The sequence below is a fragment of the Marmota monax genome, unplaced genomic scaffold, assembly GCF_021218885.2.
Source record: "Marmota monax isolate L192 unplaced genomic scaffold, Marmota_monax_Labrador192_F-V1.1 WCK01_AAM20220418_F8-fsc00156, whole genome shotgun sequence".
Lineage (NCBI taxonomy): Eukaryota > Metazoa > Chordata > Mammalia > Rodentia > Sciuridae > Marmota > Marmota monax.
Window position 1 is genome coordinate 2,260,842 of NW_026694013.1, and position 23,992 is coordinate 2,284,833.

At 35.9% G+C, this 23,992-nt stretch overlaps 1 protein-coding gene across 1 annotated transcript in view; it reads left to right on the top strand.

Moving 5' to 3' along the window:
- The window catches only part of Morc1 (MORC family CW-type zinc finger 1), a 153,840-nt gene that overhangs the window by 69,372 nt on the left and 60,476 nt on the right, over positions 1-23,992 (top strand). Inside the window, exons 16-18 of the mRNA XM_046464058.2 lie at positions 15,260-15,388; positions 17,407-17,512; positions 22,839-22,984. Coding sequence (XP_046320014.1) covers positions 15,260-15,388; positions 17,407-17,512; positions 22,839-22,984 — 381 coding nt within the window. The remainder of the gene's footprint in view (positions 1-15,259; positions 15,389-17,406; positions 17,513-22,838; positions 22,985-23,992) is intronic.

Genomic DNA, 23,992 nt, shown 5'->3' on the forward strand with positions numbered 1-23,992 from the left:
AGTGAGATGGAATCATTATTTTTCTTCTGAGATTTTGTAATGTTGATGGTGTAACCTAATCATATACTAACTCTCAGTAAGCACATTATTTGACCCTTAGTGTCTTTATTACCAAAAATTTTCAACAAAATTTCTAATGCGTGTTCCTATAGAGTTATACTTCTCTCTACACTTCTCTACGCTTCTCTCTACTTATATTTTTCCAGTTAGTGTTTTTGGGCCTTACTGTACCATGAAGCACTTTTCCTTATTAAATTTTATCACCTTATTTGGTTTCATTCATTCAAATTGTCAGGACTTTTCTTTGAATCTAGTGCTGACTTATAACTAACGTATTGTTTTTCCATATTTGTGCAAAGCCTGGCTAGCATTTTCTCTGTGATTTCACATAAATCCTATTGCATAGAGAAAGAAACACAAGCTCTGTGATCTCTCCTGATATAGAAATGGGCACATGGCACATGATTGAGGACAGTGAACCAATTATAGGTTTTCCTAGTGATGCTGTCATCTAACTCTTGTCAATTTCCCAGTTTATGCACAATATTTGTAAGATGAATATTTCTGTTAAGATAATGTCTAGTCGTGGATATAGCTAGCTTCTCACAACAAAATTTTCTTTCATTATGTATTTAGTCTCTAAAATCTCAAAAGTGCACTGTCAGAAAATGAAATATGGGCTGGGGGTGTGGTTTAGTGGTAGAGTGCTCGCCTAACACTGGGTTCGATCCTCAGAACCACATAAAAATAAATAAGTAAAAGTATTGTGTCCAACTACAACTAAAAAAAATTAGAAAAAAATGAAATACAACTTCTAGGCTGGGGATATATGTTGAGTGGGAGAGATATATAAATATTAAAGGGGGAAAACATGAGCAAGTTTAAGATATAGGCTGAGAAACAATTGATGTCTTGTTAATTTCGTTTTCCAAGCTATAGGTTTTATGTATTTATTTTACTTTGTCTTAAAACATTGTGTTACAAATATTATATTCTATTGTTTATATAAATTTTTGTATGGTGTTTTGGATAGAATCATGTCCCTCTCAAATGCATATCTTCAGGCCCTACTTCCAGTACTTTAGAATGTGGCTGCATTTGGAGATGGGCCCTTTAAGTAGTATTTAAGTTAAAATGGGCTCTAATCCCCACTGACTGGAGTGTAAAGGGAGGAAATTTGGATACACAAAGAGACACCAGGGATGGGTTGAACAGAGAAAAGATCATGTGAGGCTGCAGCAAGAAGGTTGGGACCCTCAGAAGAGACTCTGCCTGCCATTATCTTGATCTTGGACTTCCAGCCTCTGGAACAGAAAATAAATTCCTGTTGTTTAAGACACCCACTCTGTGACATTTTGTTATAGTAACCTTAGTAAACTAATCAATATGGAAATTTCAAAATTAGAAATAAAGAGAATATTGTACAGAAGCCATATAAACCCATCATCTAGTTTCAACACTTATCAATTCATAGAGAAGCTGATTTCATCTATATTTCTGGCTTTTCTCTCACCTCAATGAAGAAGACAATTCCAAAATTATTTCTAAGTTTTTAGCATGTATTTCTAAAAAAGTAAGTGCTCTTTGAAAACCACAGTACAAATATCACACCTAAAAATTGTCAATACCTCTTCAGTATAATAAAGTACCCGATTGTTATTGTTCCTATTTCTAATGATCTCCTGTCATAGTATAATACATAGGCCCCTCCCTTCCTTCTGACCTCTTCGTCCCCACTTGTTTATACTTCCTATTTATTTGTGGGGCTGATTGTCCTATGGTTTCCACACAGTCTAGATTATCCTGCAGTATGGCACATTCTTCCAGTCTGTTTATTTATTTTTTTTTTTTGTAAATTGGTAGATTATGGACTAGCAGTTTGATCAACTTCAGGTGTGCTTTTTGTGGAGTCATATTATCCAATTATCTCTCTTTTAATGATATTAGAGAAAATAACGATCAATGCTCAAAATCCACAGAAGTTAAAAAAAACTTGTATCGTAACACATTTTATTATTTCACTAGCTCTAATACTTCTATCAAGAAAAACTTTCTTACATATACTATTTGGTTATATATATTAGTTGGTAATTTGACTATGTAACAAAAGCAACAGAACTATGCTAAAAACTTGCTTTGAATAAAAGCTTAATGTAAGAGGAGTTAGAGACAATTAAAACATTAAGACACGATTGACTCTAATTGTTTGTGCGGCATCAATGTATGCTTTAAAACCATTACTTCATGTCAGCTGCCAGCAAATAACAAGATGATTCAGAAGTTCATCAGATTGACTTTTCTTGGGGGAAAAAAATCACAGTTTCAGATTTGATCCATTTACATTGCTTTCACCTGGTAATTGGAATTATCACCATTGAAAGCACTTATGCTTCCTATTCTTTCTGACTACACTTGTATTATAATGATAAATGACATTTTTTACATCTACAGTCAAGTTTCTTGCTAAAATATCTCATAGGATCTCACCCATGTTGCAAATAAAATACTAAAAGTCTAGCACTATTATTTTGTCTGGGAATTTGATACCATTTGATTCTCACAGTTCAGTTTCCCTCTCCAATTTTGAGCAAGACTTCAAAACTCTCTTCACCAGTCGGCTAACGTGTACCTTAGTAAAGAAGAATAAGTTATATTCAACTACTCTGCACTTAATGCAACCAGCAATCTAATGTACATTATAAAGACTATAGGGAATAAAATTATACTATATATTGATTCATGCTAAATGAGTATATTTTATCAGCTATTGCCAAAAAGACAAAGAAAAAAGGTAACTGTGAGATGATGGATAAGTTCAACGGTGTCACTATAGTAAGTAACCTTTATATTAACTATATGTGTCACATAAAGACTTGTATACCTTAAATAGGTAGCACAGTAAAATTTATTTAAAAATATTCTTCCTATTCATGAAAAATAAAGCAATGCAATCAGAATTGAACATAAATTGTATTAATGGGAAGATCAAATATGAATCTTTAGCATTTTAAGAACATTAACTAATTCAGCAGGCTTCCTATATGCCTGAGTAATGTAAGGAGAGTCCTTGTAGAAAGTTAATCTGTCCTAACCCAGATAGTAGGGAGACACATATCTGACTAGGCTATTATCCTCGATAGCACAGAACTCTAAATATGTGTTTTTGATTATTAAATTGAGTTTTGATTTCCACATTTTAGAGAGAATAAGAGAAATGAATGTATCCAAAGGAAAACAGTGATAGTACTAAATAGAAATGTAGCCTAAATAGAAATATAGCCTAAGTACAGAAGGTAAAAGTTATTTCTTCCTGAGAAAAGAACCAGAGGAAGCACAGCTTTCCTCAGTCTTGCTTTTGAGGTCAAGGAGGTCCCTAGACCTTCTCCTGTACTTTCCATGCACATGTGGTTTTCATTTGGGAGCCAAGTTGCCCTGGGGAACCTGAAAGTATACTAGGCAGTTCTTGAGTAACTTGGTGTGCCAGTTATTGTCTAAAACGGCACTATACATCATTCAAAAATATGCTACACATGTTCAAGCATATGTAGATGTAGTTGGGAGTAGTAAAATATAAATTTTCTCATAAGTATTATTAAAAATGGTGCTGAGAAAACTGGATGTTATTTGTAGAAAATGGAAATTTGACCTCTGTCCCTCACCCTATACAAAAATCAACTCAAAATAGATTAAATACCTAAAAGTAAGATCTAAAACTACAAGAAGAAAAGAGAGAACACACTTTTAGACATTGATACGAGAAGTGACTTTTCTGGATGTGGCCTCTACAGCATACCAAACAAAATTAAAATAGTCAAATAGAATTACAGATAATCGGGCTAGGGATGTGGCTCAAGTGGTAGCACGCTCGCCTGGCATGCGTGCGGCCCGGGTTTGATCCTCAGCACCACATACAAAAACAAAGATGTTGTGTCCGCCGATAACTAAAAAAATAAATATTAAAAAATTCTTTCTCTTTCTCTCTCTCTCTCTCTTTTAAAAAAAAAGAATTACAGATAATCTGTCAAATGGAACAAAGTATTTGCCAACTGTTAATCAAACAAAGGACTAATATCTAGAATATAAAAAGAACTCAAAAAGGTTAACAACAACAACAAAACCCCCCAAACAATCCAATAAAAATGGGCAAATAATCTGAATAGACACTTCACAAAAGAAGTACAAATGGCTAACAAATACATGAAAAATATGCTCAGTGTCATTAGCTATGAGGGAATACAAATCAAAACTTCAATAATATATATCATCTCACCCCAGTTAGAATGGCTATTATCAAAACAATAACAAATGCTGGTGAGGACCTGGAGCAAAAGCAGCTTTCATACACTGTTAGGAATGTAAATCAGTGCAACCATTATGGGAACAGTAGGGAGGGTCCTCAGAAAAATAAAAATAGATTTGCCATATGACCCAGCTGTCCCACTTCTAGGTATATATCTAAAGGGAATGAAATAAGTATAGCAAAGAGATACTGTATGTTTACTGTGGCACTGTTCACAATAGCTAAACTATGGAATCAACCTCAGTGCTCATCAACAGCTCATCAATAAAATTTTATATATATGCATATATATATATGCATGCACACAACAGAATATTATTCAGCCATAAAGAAGAATGAAATCCTATCATTTGCAACAAAAATGGATGGAATAGGAAGATTTATGTTAAGTAAAATAAGCAGGACATAGAAAAACAACTACTACGTGTTCTCTCATATGGGGAAGCTAATGTGTTGTCCTGAACATAGAGTGATTATTAGAGGTTGGGAAGGGTAGAGGGATGAATAAGGGAAGGCTGCATTTGTCAAAATATCACATTTCATTAGTATGTAAAATTTATGCATATTAATAAAAATAAAGCATTAGAAAGTTATTAAATTTATAGTTTGTATCATGTATTTTCTTAGGTTGGGGGAATGGTTCTGAATATTTTTGCAGCTTAAAGAAGTCCTCATATTTAAGGTGGATAACCACTGGTAAGGAACTGTAGAGTGACAGTTCCCTTTCAGCTCCCTTGCCAGGTGAAATAATGCAGGTAACAGAGTGCGCTGGGCCAACTCTGCAGATGCCTGGAGATTTGCTCTGCAGCATACTGTGCTTACAGTACACTGTGTAATGGAAAAGCAGCTGTCACATGCTTCTACCACTGACTGTACCCATAATACCTGACTGCCAAACCCCACTCGGCCAAACCCAAGATCCAAGAGAAAGAATGGGAAGGAGGACTGTGGCACTTCACCACCACATTTCTTGCCTTGCTTTCCTTCCATTCAAGTACACTGATGTAGAAAGTGAAAAACAAGGGGAACAAACCTGCCTCAGATCTCAGGAGCTTTCTCGTATCACATGAACCATATGTAAGCCATCACAGTGTTTCCTCCTGAGGCAGCAATACCCTGGTGGCTCTTCTCAAGAGTGGTCCAGGCATCATCATCAATGGACCAGAGTTGGCATTATTCTCTGAAACCACTTTGGCCTCCCTGATCCAGAGTTTCCATTAAGAATATAGAGGATAATCGATCACATCTTGGACCTAATTAAGAAGGGTCAAGCGTCTGCCCATTACATTAGCCAAGAGTGAGAGTTGCAAGAAAAACAGGACTGTATCCACCAGAGGAGGAACTGTGATTGAACAGTGCCCTGAGAAGAGAGATAATTTCTATCTCAGGAGAACCTCAAAAACAGAATATCATTGTTGACTTAGATGCAGCACCACCTGAAGGCATCACCTGAAGGCAGGAACCCGATTTAAACAGCTTCTCTAGTTTATGATTTTCCTGGTGCCTTGAGTTTATAAACTGTTATAAGCTCTTTATTTTGATGGAGACCATCAGAGCTTCGCTTTGATAGTTTACTATTGACTTTTATTATTATTGTTTTTCTTCTGACTGATTGATTCCCTGGATGTCACTGTACACCTATAGATGAATATGAAGCTAATGTGCTGGAGGATGTTGCATTTATCCTATTTTTTTAAGAGACAGAAATTAACTGTGTGAACTACTCGTTTAGTTACTGAATTTTGGTAAAATTTGAGTAAGCTATTGCAGTATTTTTGATTATTTTTTCCTGTTCTAAAAGGCTCCTGAAAAATTAATCAGATTAATTTAAGCATTAAGAATCCTCTGAATAAAGTATTCCAAACATAGCTAGCAGTAAATTAACCTTTCACAGTTTTTCTCAAATACTTATTCTAGAAATTGAGACTTTAATTCTGTGTGCATTAATCCCAGATTATCCCATTAATTTAATGAGTTTGTCGGTTTTTAAAACAAAAGTTTCAAGATACAGATTATTTTATAATTCTAAATATTAGCTGTGTTTGCTTTCATTTGTTTGCACTGTACAATAGTAAACTGAATTTTTAAATCAGCCTACCTCAAGGATGCCAAAATAATTGGGAGTCAGTAAATTGTGGATTAGCTGCATGGCTTGTTTCATAGGTACCCTGATATATTTAACACATTTTAGAAAGTCAGTTACTCTTAAGTTTTGAAATTTAGCTCTTGATTTTTTATTCACATCCAGGTGAAAGGGCAATTTTAAAACCTTTGTTAAGACACATTAACACGAATATCAGATATTAAAGCCCAATGTTAAAAACATCAATAATTACATTCCACTGTATTTGTGAAGGCCAACCTCAAACTAAGAATAATTATTGTTATTGGTTTTATTATTTCTTGCAAGACTAGGTCAGACAAGAATTTTTATAAATGTAAACTCTCAGCCTGTTTCCTGCAGATACAGTTTGGAGAATGTCAGTAGGTATGCACCTTCCAACGTCAGTCATCACTATCAGTTTGTAATATGTGGATTTTGAAGAAAACAAGGAGTGGTGGTATAAAACCGTGTAGACTGAGCACTGCATAAACAAAAAGAGAAACGATGTGATGTTTTTCTTCCCACTGCCATCCCTCTGCCTTCTTACCTATCCGCTTGCTGAAGCACCTCCCTAAACCTCCAGAATCTACTCCATGGAAAACTTGTTTTAATACCACAATAAGCACAAATGCAAGTTGTGCATTTTGGAGTCATCTTTATTTGAAGGAAAATAGTTGAGATTCCATTGCTACTTGTCAAAAACTATTTCTAAACTCTGCCCCCAATAACTTTGATTTCTTTACCCTGGTAACTACCTCAAATATTGTCAAGTCTTTTATTAAACCTGGTCTTCAGATGTTTGGCTAGTGAATTTTCCATTTCTGCCTTTCATAGGCAACACTTCTTCAAGAGTATTTACTCCCTTAAGAAAATGGGACTGTGAGCCAGCTACTGTAAATAAGATGCGGTGAATAACCCCTGTCTTCAAGGATTTCACTATTCAGAGGGGAAAATAGAGAGTAAATAAGAGCATAATGTGTAAGTATTTAAGGGTAGTGTGATCACAGAGCAGGAGGGAGAAGATCACTGTGCCCTTGAGGAACACATGCTTATGTTTTTAACAACCTACTAGTTTTACCACTCTTAAACTGTTTGTGTTGGGATCACAGTGGATGTTCATCTTGCAAGTTAGCTGTGTTTTATTAACTGTTTTAATGTTTCTGATGTTTTTCTGGGAGAAACATTATGACACTTCATTTTACCACAAACAACAAATTATCGAGGAATTTTGTCAAGAATAGCAACAGCAACATTTTTTGAGGGCTTTTGAGGCACAAGATGCTGAGCTCTGTGTGGAAGATGCACCAACAAGAAAGCATGGCTCTTCCTTTGGAACGGTGTGGTCTTCCTGAGGAAGTGATGTTTAGAAAGGGGACAAATACAATACAGCAGCAAGTTAAATTTCTGCAGAGTTCTATTGTATCCCCCCCCCCATTTTTTTTAATTGTGGTAAAATCCACACCACATAACATTGACCATCTTCACATGGTGTATAATCCTTTCTATTATGCTGATGAACTCAGTTTGCTAGTATTTTGTTGAGAATTTTTGCATTATTCTCATAAGGAATATTGATTTGTAGTTTTCTTTTGTTGTAGTGGTTTTTTGTTTATTTGTTTGTTTCTGATTCTGACATAGGAGTAATGCCAGCTTCATAGAATGAGTTAAGGAGGAAGGTTTCTTCCTCTTTCATTTTTTCTTCTTGTTGTTTTTAAAGTTTGAGAAGAATTGACATTACTTTTATTGAACATTTAGTAGAATTCACTGGTGAAACCATCAGTCCAGGGCATTTTGCTAGGAAATTTTTGATTACTGACTTAATGTTCTCATTAGTTACAGGTCTATTCAGAGTTCGTATTTATTCATAGTTTAGCCCTGGTAGGTTCTGATTCTAGGAATTTGGCTGTTTCATCTAAGTCATCCAGTTTGTAGTGTGTAATTGCTCACAGTACTGTCTGTCCTGAAGTCCTTTATTTATATAAAATTGGTGGTAATGTTCCCAGTTTCATTTCTGGTTTTGGTAATTTGAATCTCCTCTTTTTTTCCTAGTCCATCAGCAAAGGTTTATCAATTTCATCTTTTTGAAAAACTAAATTTTGACTTTGTCATTTTACCCTATTATTTATTCTCTATTTATTTCTTCTCCAATTTTGTGTGTCTTTGGTATTGGGGAATGAACCCAGGGCTTTGTGCATGCTAGCAATTGCTGAGTCTCTAAGCTACATATCTCAAAGCCTTTTAATTTTTTTAAAGATTTTGAGACATGATTTGGTTAAGTTGTGCAGGCTGGCCTTGAAGTTGCATTCCTCCTGCCTGAGCCTCCCAAGTAGCTGCGATTATAGGCCTGCACCTCCACACCTGACTACTGCTCTATCCTTTATTTTTTTCTTTCTGAAAGCTTTGCATTTGTTCTTTTGTTTGCTTGTTTATTACAGTGTAAAGTTAGATTTTTAAATTTGAGACCTTCTCTTTTTTATTTTTTTTTTAATTATAGCATTTGTAGATATAAATGCCCCTTGAAGCACTGCTTTTGATGTGTACCATAAGTTATTCATGTGGTGTGTTTTTGTTTTCTTTCACCTTTAAGTATTTTCAGTTTCCAATTGTGATATCTTCCTTGATTCTTTAGGCTGTTTTAATAGTACATTGTATAATTTAAATCTGTGAATTTTCCTATATTTCTTTCTTTTATTTGTTTATTCATTTATTTTTTTCCTCAAGATGGTTTCCGGTTTTGTTGTCCAAATGGGTCTCAAACTTCTGGGCTCAAGAGATCTTACTGCATCAGCCTTTCTAGTTCTGGGACTACATTTTACTGTGATCCGAGAAGATACTTTCTATTTTATCTGTTTGTTTATTCTGAATTAGATGGTTTATCATGTTTAAATCTGAGGGGGTTTCTGTAGCTGAGCATAACAAGCCAAAAGACAGCCATGAAATGAATTGGGAAACAAGGGTGGAGACTAGATAAGAGAAACCTTGAAAGCCTTGTTAGGGGATTGCATTTCATTCTTCATATTGTGGGAAGTCATTGGAAGGGTTAAAAGGAATTATTTAAGTCATATTATTTAACCATGTTACTGTGATGTCTGCGTGAAAGTGGATTGTGAAGAGGCAAGAGGGAAAGCATGTCCAGGGGATTGTTTACAGGTAGAGATGTCAAATACGATGTATTAGGTTAGGCTGTTGTAGTCTGGTTGACTTAAACAATAGACATTATTTTCTGGCAGTTCTAGAGGTTGAAGAATCCAAGATCAAAGTGTTAAGATTTTAACTATCTCCAGTCAGAATGGAAATTATCAAGAATACAAACAACAATAAGTTAGCAAAGATGTCGGGGGAAAAGGTATACTTACTTATACATTGCTGGTGGGACTGAAAATTGGTGTCACCACTCTGGAAAGCATTATGGGATTCTTTAGAAAACTTGGAAAGGTACTCACCATTTCACCCGGCTATCCCACTCCTCAGATTATACCCAAATCACTTAAAATCAACCAGCATACTACAGTGATGCAGCCATGTCAATGTTTATAGCAGCTCAATTCACAGTAGCTAAACTATGGAACCAACCTAGATGCCCTTCAATAGATGAATGGATAAAGAATCTATGGTCTATACACAGTGGAATGTTATTCAGCTTTAAAAGACAATAAGATTATGACATTTGCAGGAAATGCATGGAGTTGGAGAATATCATGCTAAGTGAAATAAGCTAATCCCAAAAAAACCAAAGGCGAAATGTTTTCTCTGATATGTGGATGCTGATTCATAATGGTGAGGGGGCGGGCAAGGGAAGGGAAGAATGAACTTTGGATTGGGTGGAGGGGAATCAGTGGAGTGGAGGAGGCATAGTGGTGGGAAAGATGGTGGAATAAGAGAACATCCTTATCCTAAGTACATATATGATTGCACAAATGGTGCGACTCTATATCAGGTACAACCAGAGAAATGAAAAGTTGTGCTCCAGTTGTGTACAATGAATTGAAACGTATTCTGCTGTCATGTACAACTAATTAGAACAAATAAAATTTTAAAAAAGATGCTGGCAAGGTAGAATTCACTCCAAGGCCTCTTTTGGAGGTTTGTAGCTACTCTCAGGAGCTGTTTTCTTGTGCACATACATGTAGGGGAAGAGAGAGAGAGAGTGCAACCGCACATGCCCACAAACTCGCTGGTGTTGCTTCTCAAGATTTTGAAAATAATATTTTCAACAATAAAATTAGTGACCAATTGAATTTTTATTTAAGTTTGATACATGAAAACTGACAAAGTGATTAATCAGAGGAGATTCATTTTTTAGACATAACAGTAATGTTAGCATTAATGCAGGCTTTTTATATATTTTTAAATCTATCAACTCTTAATTTTTAGATCTGGTCAGTTCATTGTCCTGTTTAATTCCCCTGTCTTCTTACTCTTACTTATTTTCTGTCTCATTTTTCTATCCATATTGAGAGTAAGTTATTGAAATCTCCATTTACTATTGTAAAACTGTTTCTCACTCCAGTTTTGTCAAATTTTTCTTCCTAGGTGTATAAATGTTTATATTTGTTTGATCTTCTTGCTATAGTGAACCTTTGATTAAATATAACATCCTTCATTGTCTCTTATAATGATTTTTTATTTGAAGTTTGTTTTGCCTGTTATTAGCATAGCCCCCCCACCCTTGTTGTATTTTGGTTACTTTTTGCAAGAAATACCTTGTTTCATCATCTCATTTGCAAATAATTTGTGCCTAGACAGCATAAACTGGGATCATTTTTAATCCATTCTGCTAATCTATCTTTTGAATGGTGAGTTCATTCCATTTATATTCAAAATAATTACTGATAAGCACTTTAATCATGTTACTAATTGTTTTCTATGTGCTTTACAGCTTTTTTGTTTCTCATTTCCTGCATTACTGTTTCTTTTGTGTCTAGTTGATTTTTTTTGTAGCAAAACATTTAAATTCCTTTTTCATCTCTTATTGTATCTATTCTTCAGCCATTTCTTTTGTGGGTATCACATTTAACACAATAAAGTTAGAACTTCTAATTTGAATTTATATCAGCTTAACTTCAATAACATAAAAAGGTCTCCTTGAAAAGCTCTTCCACCCTTTTCGGTTGTGTCACAAAATGATACATTTATACACTGTCTATAAAAAGCATGAAATAATAATCTTTTAATGCATTAGTCTTTTAAATTCTGTAGAGGAAAAAAGTATAGTTTTACACAATTGCAACAATACTACTAGGTTTTATAATTCTTATGTTTTTACCTTTAATTATATCTGTATTTCTTTAGACAGTTTCTAGTTATTATCATGTATCCTTTTATTTCAACCTGCAGGACTCTCAGTAGCTCCCATTAGCATTTCTTGTAGGACAGGTATAGTGGTAATGAAATCTCTCAGCTTTTGTTTATCTATTTATGAATGCCTTAATTTCTCTCTCACTTTTGAAGGATTTTTTTTTTTTTGCCAGAAATAGGATTCTTTTTTGGATGTTTATTTTGTTTGAGCGACTTTGAATACTGGATCACTGCTTTCTAACCTCTAAGGTTTCTGACGAGAAATCTGCTGATAACCTTATTGAGCATCTCCTGTATGGAATGAATTATTTTTCTCTTTGTTTTCAAAATTCTTTTTCTCTTCACCTTTCAACAGTTTAATTATAATGTGTCTTGATCTGAGTCTCTTTGACTTTACCATACTTGGAGTTGTTTAAGTTACTTGAATGTTTATGTTTTTAATCAAATGTGGTACATTTCAACCATTGTTTCTTTAAGTAATCTCTGTCTCTTAATTTTCTCTCTTCTCCTTTGGTGGTTATTGAGACAAGGCATATGTTGGTTCCCTTGATAAAATCTTCTTGGTCCCTTGGACTCTGTTCTCTTTTCTTCAGTTGTTCTTTTTATTATATTTTCTTCAAATTTATTGGTTCTTTTGCCAATAAATATGCATTTGAATCCTGTCAGTGAATTTTTTTCATTTCACTTATTGTATATTTTTTGCTCCAGAATTTCTTTCTGATTTTTTAAGTCTTCTATTTCTTTATTGGTATTCTACTCTCTCTCTCTCTCTCTCTCTCTCTCTCTCTCTCTGTATGTATGTGTGTGTATATATACACACACACACTACACACATACATTTACCATGATTTTCTCTAGTTCTTTTTTTCTTTTTTCTTTTCTTTTTTAATTTCCTAACATTTTTAAGATTATTGTTTTAAAGACTTTGTGTGGTAGATCTGCCATTATTTCTTTTTCAGAGACAGTTTCTGTTGGTTTATTGTTTTTCCTTTTGAATGAACTCTATTTCCCTCAAATACCTTGTGTGTTTTTTGCTGTTATTTGTAAGCTGTACTTTGAATCTGATAAGTTGTAACTCTGGAAATCAGATTCTCACTATTCCATACTAATGTTTGCTTTTTTGTTGTTATTTTAAAAAAATATTATAGACAATCTCTGTGTAGCTCGAGATGTAAACTCCAGAATTCCAAAACAATTATATTAAGTTCTGTTCATTCACTTTTTGTCTAGGTGGTGAAACAGATTTCTGGTGTCTCTTTTTTTTTTTTTTAAAGAGAGAGTGAGAGAAAGAGAGAGAATTTTTTTAATATTTATTTTTTAGTTTTTGGCGGACACAACATCTTTGTTTGTATGTGGTGCTGAGGATCGAACGTGGGTCGCATGCATGCCAGGCGAGCGCGCTACCGCTTGAGCCACATCCCCAGCCCCTCTGGTGTCTCTTACTCCCAGAATCCTCGAGGTTCTGTTTTTTAAAGTGCCTTCATATTTAGTCTATAATGATGTTGATCCTGTAAGTCAAGTTCTTGTCATCACTCACTTTATGGGTAATAAAACTTGGTGGCTTGCCCACTACAACTAATGCCTGACAGAGCCAACACTCATTTCCATATGTCTTTTAACTCGGTAGAACCCCTGCCTTGATGTAGTAAAGACCAAGGGTTAATATGGAAGTCAGGGAAGCAGAGCCTCAGATTCCAGAGTAGTGCACCAGGATCTACTGTGCAGAGAGGTGAAGTGTGAGGTGGACTAAAACTAAATACTGAGCCAAGAGCTGAAACTGAGAGTTGGAACTGAAAGCAGAAAAAGCAGAATACAAAGGAGAATTTGGGGGCAAGAGCAGCTTGGAATTCTCTAAGGAGACAAGACCAGAAGAAATTTATGAGGTTTGTTTTTAGTCCAGCCCAATAAGTATGTCCATTTAAAGCTGAGATTTTCCTCTACTGGTCTTAAAAGTACATAGCATTCTGGGCCTGAATTTTAGCAGGAATAGGAAGGTCACTTATTTGTGTTTTGCATGAATTACACAGCCATATATCAAAGTATTTCAGTGGTGACACAATTTTATGTATTTCTAGGTTTGCCTTTCAGAACACATTTTTGAAATTTGGACATTGATGAAAATGTTCTGTATCTGTCACATTTCAAGAGCTCGGTAGCCACATGGCTTTGTGGTTAGTGGTTACCATATTGGATAGGTCAGCAAAAATGGATTCTCTTTGTCTTAAAAAAAAGAGGGGAGGGAAGCTTTTCCAAGTAATACATGCACATGTAAAAATACTGAAAATATTCAAAAAAGTGAAAAGTAAAAGTTTTTTCCCTTGACTTCTCTTAGCTGCTTCTTTTTTTTTTTTCTCTAATGATATCTACTATTAAAACTTTCTTTTGTATATCAGGTGCATATGTGACTGTATAACAATGAATTCCACTATCATGTATAATGAATGCACTAATAAAAGAAACTTTCTTTTGTATCTCTTTAGGAAAAGTGTATTCATAACAATTTTTTATGTATATGGTTTATCTATGTGTGTGTTTGTACACACACACACACGCACACACACAGGGGATTGAATCCATGGGTGCTTTACCACAGAACGACATCCCAGTACTTATTTTTCATTTTGAGACAGGGTTTCACTTTGTTGCCCAGACTGGCCTCAAACTTGGGATCCTCCTGCTTCAGCCTCCCAAGTTGCTGGGATTACAGGCGTGTACCACCAGACCCAGTTTGTATATGCTTTCCATGAGTTAAAAAAGTTTATTATGTTGGGAATAGTGTTTTATATCTGTTTTAAAAATTTTAAACTGTATCTGGAAGCTTTTGGTGCAGTACTACACATATTTCTATCTTCCTCTTATTAAAGGGTGCCCAGTGTTCCATTGTTTGGAAATGGAACTTATCAGTTCTCTATTCATAGGCTTTTATAATATTTCTAGTTTTTCCCCAAACAATGTTGTAATATATTCCTAACTATACACTTGTTAGATCAAAGGATAAGAGCACAGCTTCTCAAAGAGGTCTCTACAATGGTCTTCTGTAAAGTGTGATGTTTCTAAGCAAGGAGGGTATATAGAGTTTGGGACTAGGGTAGGGCACAAATAATGCAGACTGAAAAGAAAAGGAAACAGAGTTAATAAAAGATAAAGAAACTCTGGCTCTGTGATGGGAATAATAAATATTTGTATCAATAATTTTAAAAGTGGCCCTTAAAATTTAATTAGTACATTCCTTCCTGGGAATGCCTAAGAATAATACTTTAAATGTCAATATGCTGAATTGTAATTTTTTAAGTAAAAAAATTGTAACTGCTATTGTCTTTAGTTTTATTGTAAAGATAGTGCACTTTCGTTGCAAGTAATTTAAAAAATGCAAAAAAGTATAAATTAGAAAACATTTCATCTATAATATCACCACTTAGAGAACCACTATTAGTATATGATATTTTTGCCTGTATATGTTTTCACACAGCTGAGATCATATGTATTTATATCCAAACATCTTGATAATGTTGATTTTATTTTCTTTCATTATTCTTTGCCTGCTTTCTTTGTTTTAGGTAACAGAAATCTAACGTCATTTTGGAATGAATTTGGATACCAACATAGCAAGGACATGGAGACATCTTTAGATTCTCTTCAGTATCAAAGAAGACAAGCCATGGCCATCCCATTCATGGTACAGTGTGGTATGTATATAATTCCATTCTAGTTACCAAATACTAACGAATATCTAAATACGCAAGTCATGGTGTTAAGAAATGGTGGATTAGGGAGATGAAGATGGGTAAGCCATGGTCTTTGCTTTCAGGGAGGTTACAGTCTAGAAGAGAGGTTAAAATAATTGTAGTAGGGGAAAAGTCAGTTGAACAGTTGGGTCTTAAACCTCAACTAGATCAAGCTAGACAATACCAGTGCCTTGCTGGCCTCAGCTCCAAGACTTCTCCCTGGCTGGGCACTTCCTCCTTCACCATAGACAGGAATTAGTATCAGGTATACATCTCAGCTTGACTATTTATAGTGGAGTCATAGAAACAGCCATTTTTCTATTTTTAATATGTAGTACTCAGTCTAATTCACAAGGACTTTGTAATTGTCAGCTTAATGCATAAATAATGACTAAATAATCAAAGACAAAAATATTATGTTGGATAACATGTTATAGGGCCTTGAATTCTAGGATAAGTTTTAATTTTAATAAGTAATAAGGAAGCATTGGGCATTTTTCAATGGAAGCATTGATTTTTCAATGGAAGAAATTTTCACTGAGCGCTTGGTCTGCTTTCTAGCTATGAACAAAGTGTTATGGAATTGAGGACAGTTTATGTTCTTTGGCAAATAGTCCAATAGAGAAAATAGACAAGCAAACACTAAAGACCCCTATAGCATGTACAACTTCATAGAAGTCTTGACACAGTGCCAGGGGCACCTCCCCAATCCTTTGCCTAGGTGGACCCATCTAGCAAGGTGGAACTTGTATGTAAGTCACCTCAGTGAAGGGTGATTTGTGGAGGGTCAGACAAAGGGAGGAGTCACACCTCTGAGGATCTTTTGCAATCTAAGATCCATATGAGAAATTGTAAATGTCCGAACTAGTGTGTGGCAATAAGACTTTAGAGGAACACATGAAACAGATATTTAGAAGGTCTGAGGAAATCAATGAAAGTATCTGACAACCTATCAGAATATAATAATGGCTAATAATTACTTTATATAGTTTTGATGTGCCAGATACTGTTAGAATTTTACTGTAGTACCTGAGGTCTGGATGCAACAGGGAAAAATATTTGTCCTCTCAAAGGCTCAGTTTCTTCATTTATAGAATGAGACTAGTACTTGTAGTTCCATTGTGGAGGTGTTGTGAGAATATTGTGCATTAATAAGTGTGAAGTTTCCTAACCCTTAGGAAGGTCTTTAGCAATGTCAACTTTTATCATCAACATCATTATGCCATTTAACCTTTAATAACCTTTATAGATAGGTGCTAATGTTAATCATTTTCACAGACCACCATACTGAACATAGAGAAGTTAAGTCATTTGTCCAAGATCATAGAAGTTGTAAGAGCTGGAGCTGTTCAGGTTTTAAACCACCATGCAAACTGTCCCTGTTGTAGATGAACAAAGACAGGTTATTAACTCAATAGCAAGTAGCACTGTGTCAAGAGGGAATCCAGATTCGATTTAAGTGTAACCTAGAGAGAGTGATGTACCCTGGCCTACAGGCCAGCAGGGTCTGTTAGGGGAAATGGACAATCAGAAACTTCATACTGAGACTGGAATAAGAACAAAGGAAAGTACAGAAGAAGAAAATGCATAAATGACTTAGAGGCCTTGATTTTCCTTTGTTAGTCTTGTGGTTGGCGACAGCAAGTGGTGGTGTCAACAATTGAGGAAGAGGCCAGAGGAAATGGGAGAGTCAGGGTCACTGGGATTCATAATGTGGTTTAAGAAGAGGTAGAGTGGAATCTATTAAGGGTCTTCTGGCTAAAAGTAGCAGAATCCAACTGGAAAGAATTGAAGCCATAGTATTAATAGTAACAACTACATTTCTTGATAGCAGCTTAAAGTAACTCATAGAATTCATCAAGCAAAGTGATGTGAGATGAAGGATTCTCTACTTTGGTGGATGTAAACTTGACAGATTTCTGTGACAGATTCATTTCTGATATGGTCTCTTGTGTGTGTGATTTTGTTTTGCTTATCAGATCTTTGCCTTAAATGGAGAGTCTTGCCTTCCTCTATGAATTATCAGGAAAAAGAATTTCATGACATGTGGATTTGTGCTAATAATCCTAACCTCTTGGAAAACAGGTAGTTTTTAATAGTTTTTTAAAAAAATTCTTTGTCCCTGCTTATTTCCTGAAGTCCACATTATGAAACTGGAAAATGTCAGTGATAGATTTTAGCTTAGTAGCTGGTCTCTAGTTGAACTCTTTCTAGCCCCTTGCTACTTGTGAAAAGATCATTTTGTTAGTGTGCTTTTCTACTGGATGAAAGCGATCTGGATGTGGCAATCTGCACGTGTCGGGCATGCAGTTCTGCACTTCCACAGGCAGAGGCTACAGGCTCCTGAGTTCTGCCTTCCAGTTCATTTCCCACACAGCATACAACCTGATCTTACAGGAGTCTGACCCAGGGTGTGTATCCAGGGGCATTAAACTGATAGACCATGTGCCTTTCCTATTTAAGTCGTATATTGATTTCATTGCTTCATGCTCTTAGAGAAAGAAGTTTAGACTAAAACAGGAAAAAGACTGATTAAATATTGATGAATGTCAATGTTATTACAAGCCCTTTTAGATTAATATTCTTTCCCTAGGGGAGAAAAGAACTAGTACTCCTCTTTAACAAAGGCACCCCTAACTCAAACATTGCTTCCACACAGTTAAGTCCACCTAAGTGGATCAATATTGCTAATTTAGACATTGGGGTAATAATTCCTGTTTGGTTATTTTTATCCAGCTCTGAGAAAAAGAGCAAATGTTTTTTAAAAATAGTACATATTTAGAAACTGCTGTTAAACCCTTTCTGCCTAGAGTCTCCAGGTTCGTCATGTTTACAGAATGAAGGAAAATGTCAGGGGGTATAAGGGCTTTTATATTTCACATGACCTGGAGGTTTTTCACTCTCCCTTTCTTGTTTTGAAACATGACCTGTGTTTTCCCAAGTAAAATTTGTCACAGAACTGAAATACATACAACAGATAGATGCAGAACTAGTTGAATGGGAGGCTGGAAACTGAGGACCAGAGGTAGCCACTTCCCATTTCTGTCCCCTACTCTCTACAGAAGGCTGAGTGCTCCAGGGAACATGACTCTGAGACACACATCTAGTTTCACTTCTTCATTGAGAAACATCAGAATCAAAGCCCAAACCTGTGACTAAGACAGCTATTCATGAGCCCTGACCAGGATCCTTTGACTATTATTCTACTTTGAGTGTGCATCCCCCTAAGGAAGGTGACCAGGATCACCATCAACTTGACCATCAACTTGAGTCCATCCCTAACTTGGCACTTAAATGTCTCCTAAATAACAACACAGCATTGGCTCAGTTTCAATATTTAGAATAATTAATGATATTAATCACTTACCATGAGCTAAGAACTTTTCCCAGAGCCTACGATTATATTTAGAGTCCAAACTCTGGGGCCAGACTGCCCAGGGTTTGACTCCGAGCTCCACTGGCTCATGAAACCTGATCAAATGAGATAACGAACCTCTCTTTATCTTGGCTTCCTCTTTCTTAGAATGGGATATAATAAAGAATCTCAGTGCATTTTCTCCAAGTCCTGTGATTCACTTATCAGGACAATCTACAGAATGTTCCTGGCCTTTTGCAGGGGAGTTGGAGAGGGGCTTGATAACAGACGGCCGGGATTGAGGCTACTCCCACAGATTTAACCCCATAGCTGTGACTTTGACCAATCTGGGGTGTCAGCCTCACCGAACAGTCCTTTACAACTTCCTTTATTTACAGTTTACCATGGTCCCTGAATTGACTCATTCTCATCCTCTTCTTTGAAATGTAGGAATACCACTGCAGAACTTTGTAGAATAAGTTTCAAAGCTACATTAATTGTCTCTTACACATCAGAATAACACCACTTGTGAAGAGAGAGGCAAGACAAATTTAGTCGTGTTGACATAAAACTAACAGACTTTAAAATATATAAAATGCAAAAGTGTTTATAATTTTTTAAGTTCTTGTTTCTTTAAATACACCAACATAATATTGACCATCTGTATTTCATTTCCACTGAAGACTGTGATAAAAATATTCATAAAGTGGCAGAGGAGATTTAGGGGAGATGTAAAGAAAAACTGATTCGATTCCATTGTATTCATTCAAAGATTTGGGGATATAATGAAATTTTAGTATACAATACAACCCATACATATTTTTAAACATCTTTTCCAAAATTACTTTTGAAGTTAATTGAGAGCACTTAAATGTCTCTTGGGGAGAAAGAAATTTGTCTGGTTCCCTCAGTCCTCTATTTCAATATGGTAGACTGGGCCTTGCTCCTGCTAAGGTATGCCTTGAAATATTCCCTGAGTCATATGTACCATTAGATTTGAATAGATCATGTAAAATAAGTGCATTAAATTGATGAGGAGTGAAATAAAGCTGTTTATTAGACAACATTGTATGAGTACAGGAACAGAGTAATGAGGTGAAAAGTGGCATTGTCTGTATTTACAGAAAATATAGCTTGTTGTCAGTAGTTAATTGCCACTCGTCACAGGCTTGGTGGCAATAAAGAGCATTTGAATAAACAACGTCCATGTTGTTGGAACAGAACTTGGATCAGAAACAGAATAAGTTCTTTTATAAGTTCTATGAGCTTTCCCCGTTTCTCAGAGAAGAAAACAGGTGTGCTGAGAAAGGTTCAGTGCCTGGCCCAGGATTCCTCTTTAGCGCTGAACTGGAAGCCAATGTTCCGAAGCAGAATCTATACTCTTTCTGCCTTACCAGTCTCTCTCAGAAAGCATCCTTTTACATTTCAGGAAGCCCAGTTCCATTTAAATACTTTATAGTGACCAAAATACACCATTTTTACAAGTGGTAGTATTCAGGGTCAATAACCTGGACAGGGTAAAACGGAGACATTCTTTTTCAAACCACCAAAGCCTCATTTTGTTTTCTACTTTGGGCACAGAGGAAGGCTGGGTATTGATTGTTATCACAGTGCCTGAGAAATAGGTATCAGTACACTTCCATTACGTTCATGCTATGCATTTATCTGCATTGAAAATAGGAATCATTTTACCAGCAGGGTAAAAATGATGCCTTTTACTTGGCTGAGCCAAAAAAAGTCTCAATTTTGAAAAGGATGTTAAAAAAACATCTGTGGGTTGTATTGCATATCCAAATTGTATTATTTTCAAAAATAAATTTTAAATGAAGACAATTGAATGGGCTTAATTTTAATAAAATACTTGAGGTTTTTCTTTTATGAATTAAAATTTGCTGTTGCTGCAAGGTTCTTTTCTCAAATGAAATAGAAGCTTATGTAAGTACCACCCCACAGATGTCTTCAAATCCAAACTATGGGTGGCAGTATATATAGTAGTTGTCCCTAGAATTTGTTTACCTAGCACCTTTCTTTGAAAGTAACAATAATAGCAAACACCATATGTGGGTGGAACTAAGTGTTTTTTTTTCACAGTAGTGCGTGAATTTGATTGTCGTTTCTCACTCTTCTCTGTTGGTAGAGGGCAAGAAAAATATATGCTGTAGCCCAGAAAAACAGAGAAATGGCAGTTTTCATTTGCTTCACTGTTTTATTTTATTTTATTTTTTTAAATTTTTTATTGTTGGTTGTTCAAAACATTACAAATTTCTTGATATATCATATTTCACACTTTGATTCAAGTGGGTTATGAACTCCCATTTTTACCCCATATACAGATTGCAGAATCACATCAGTTACACATCCATTGATTTACATATTGCCATACTAGTGTCTGTTGTGTTCTGCTGCCTTTCCTATCCTCTACTATCCCCCCTCCCCTCCCCTCCCCTCCCCTCTTCTCTCTCTACCCCCTCTACTGTCATTCATTTCTCCCCCTTGTATTATTTTTCCCTTTCCCCTCACTTCCTCTTGTATGTACTTTTGTATAACCCTGAGGGTCTCCTTCCATTTCCATGCAATTTCCCTTCTCTCTCCCTTTCCCTCCCACCTCTCATCCCTGTTAAATGTTAATCTTCTTCTCATGCTCTTCGTCCCTACTCTGTTCTTAGTTACTCTCCTTATATCAAAGAAGACATTTGGCATTTGTTTTTTAGGGATTGGCTAGCTTCACTTAGCATAATCTGCTCTAATGCCATCCATTTCCCTGCAAATTCTATGATTTTGTCATTTTTTAATTCGGAGTAATACTCCATTGTGTATAAATGCCACATTTTTTTTATCCATTCGTCTATTGAAGGGCATCTAGGTTGGTTCCACAGTCTTGCTATTGTGAATTGTGCTTCACTGTTTTAGATGAAAGGCCTTCTTCCTCTCCTCACCATCTTCTTCCTCTCCTAGCCTAACATACATGCATTTTTCTACAAACTTTGACCCTTCCTCCTCTTTTTGGTAACCAAGTGAACCTCCCACCACCTCTCACCTATCAATAATAGAAAACTCCTTAACCTAGAACTTGACCAAGACCTGACCTCAGCATTTCACCCTCCTCCTGCTCCTCCCTGCTATGCCCTGAGTCAGCCCTGTGTCCAGTGGGAAATGAACTTGCTGTCCATGTCAAGCCTTGGTACCAAGGTGAACAAAATAAAGTCTCTTGAACAGTTTGGCTAACTCAGTTTCCCAGAATATAGTCACCAAAGCAAAGGTAAGGAGGAAAAATGGCCTCAAACCTCCCAAACATATGTCTCCAAAGTGTCTCTCTCTCTCTCTCTCTCTCTCTCTCTCTCTCTCTCTCTCTCTCTCTCTCTTTTGTAACCATAATGAGGAAAGTACTTACACACAGAATTCTACCTGAGTCTAGTACAGAGGCTGGGAGGTAGGGTGACTACCAAGTGCAGACACTGACAGCAGCAGAGTGTTAGGGAAGCATGCTGTAGTCAGACATCGGAGCCATTTGGTGACAGGTCTAAAATCTCAAGACACCCCCACACCCCGCCCTGCCCAGACTAACACCTCATACTGCGTCACAGGTCTTCTCAGTGATCCTGAGTCACCAAACAAAGGATTCGTGTGTTTCATAGGCATAATTAATTGATATATTTTAGAGAGAGATATATATTTCTACCCTTGATTTTTTGCGGGGGTGGGGGAAGTGTTTGGCAGTAATGAGATAAAGCTCAATGATCCAAAAAACGTTTTTGTAAAAGCCTTCATTTCATAATAATGTGGGATAAATGAAGCATTAGCAAAATAATGAATAGTCTCCCATCTTCCTAAATATATGCTACCCTCCTCCTTTTCCATTTAGCTTTTTTCCATGTGAATTGGAAATATAAGGTCCTATGTTACCTAAAGTCGTCAATATAATGATCTTTGTTTGCATTTGATCTTTAAAGACAATACAGAAAATATAATTCCTTGCTGAAGTAAACTATCTTTCACAGACAATAGATAGCTTTGCATTTCCTCCTGATGTTAATCTTTTACTTGTTGATTCTGAAGTTGTCGGCAGGTAGAACGTCTGCCTTCCATCCCCCTGGGCACCATGAGCACAGTATTACCATCAAAAAATGAGAAAGAGAAGCAACTTAGAGAGTCGGTCCTAAGGTATCAAAATAAACTGGCAGAACAGCAGTCACAGGTGAGCTGTAATTAACTCTTTACAAATTCAAGTGTGACTCTTGAGCTGTTGGTTTCATATGTGCAAATTGACTAATGTGGTTTATTCAAGAAAAATGTGTAGGCTCTTTTTTTCTTCCTTTTGTTATTTTCTTTTAATTTTTGATCTAAGAACTATTCCAGAGAGTGAGTCCAAGAAAGGTAGAGAGTTCTATAAAAAAAAAAAAACTTTGCACATGTGATACCTAAGCTTCTCAACGCAACAACAATGCCTGTGAGGAGCAGGAACATTTATTTTTACTTTGCAGCTGCAGGTGAAGTTTCATAGAGTTCAGCCAGCATGTCCAAGGTCACCTGGTCAAGATGGGGATATGAATCTATATGATTCCAAAGGTTAGGCTATTTCTGTTTCATTAGGATTCTTTCCTGAGGGTGGACATTTTTAGGTAAAGAACTTTTTAAAACAGTATTATCCTATTAACACAGAAAGTCAAAGTCATATTTATTTGTTAAGAAAACTCAATAAATAAAACATTAGTATTAATAAACATGGATAAGCGTAATAGTTTCTGGTGACATGTAGAAAAATTGTTTTATTTTCTTAGTAAAGTAATTATGTCTCTGTTTATTTTAAAGAGTTAGCATCCAAATTCAGTATTTTCACCTTTATTATGTATAGCCTGTCAGCTTTTTCAAATAGCACTTGAGATGGTCAGCAGCATATGTCCAAACATGTTGACTCCTCTGTAAAGGTCAGGAAATAAAAGGCTCATTAGAATAGAAAATTCTGTGATGGAGCTGGAGTCAAGACCCCCAGTCTTTCTGGACTCTTCCAAGGTAAAGAGTTTTACCTTCATATCTCTTACACCTGGTGAGAGATCTGAAGTGCAGGTCAGACACAGCATGAGATGACAGACACACCTGACCCTCCTTTAGCAGGGATTTTGGTCTGTCTTGGAAAGATCCTGAGAACCTCTTTGGAAACATTTTCTGAGCACTCCCATATCCAGACAATAGCTAATCTTTCTATACGAAGT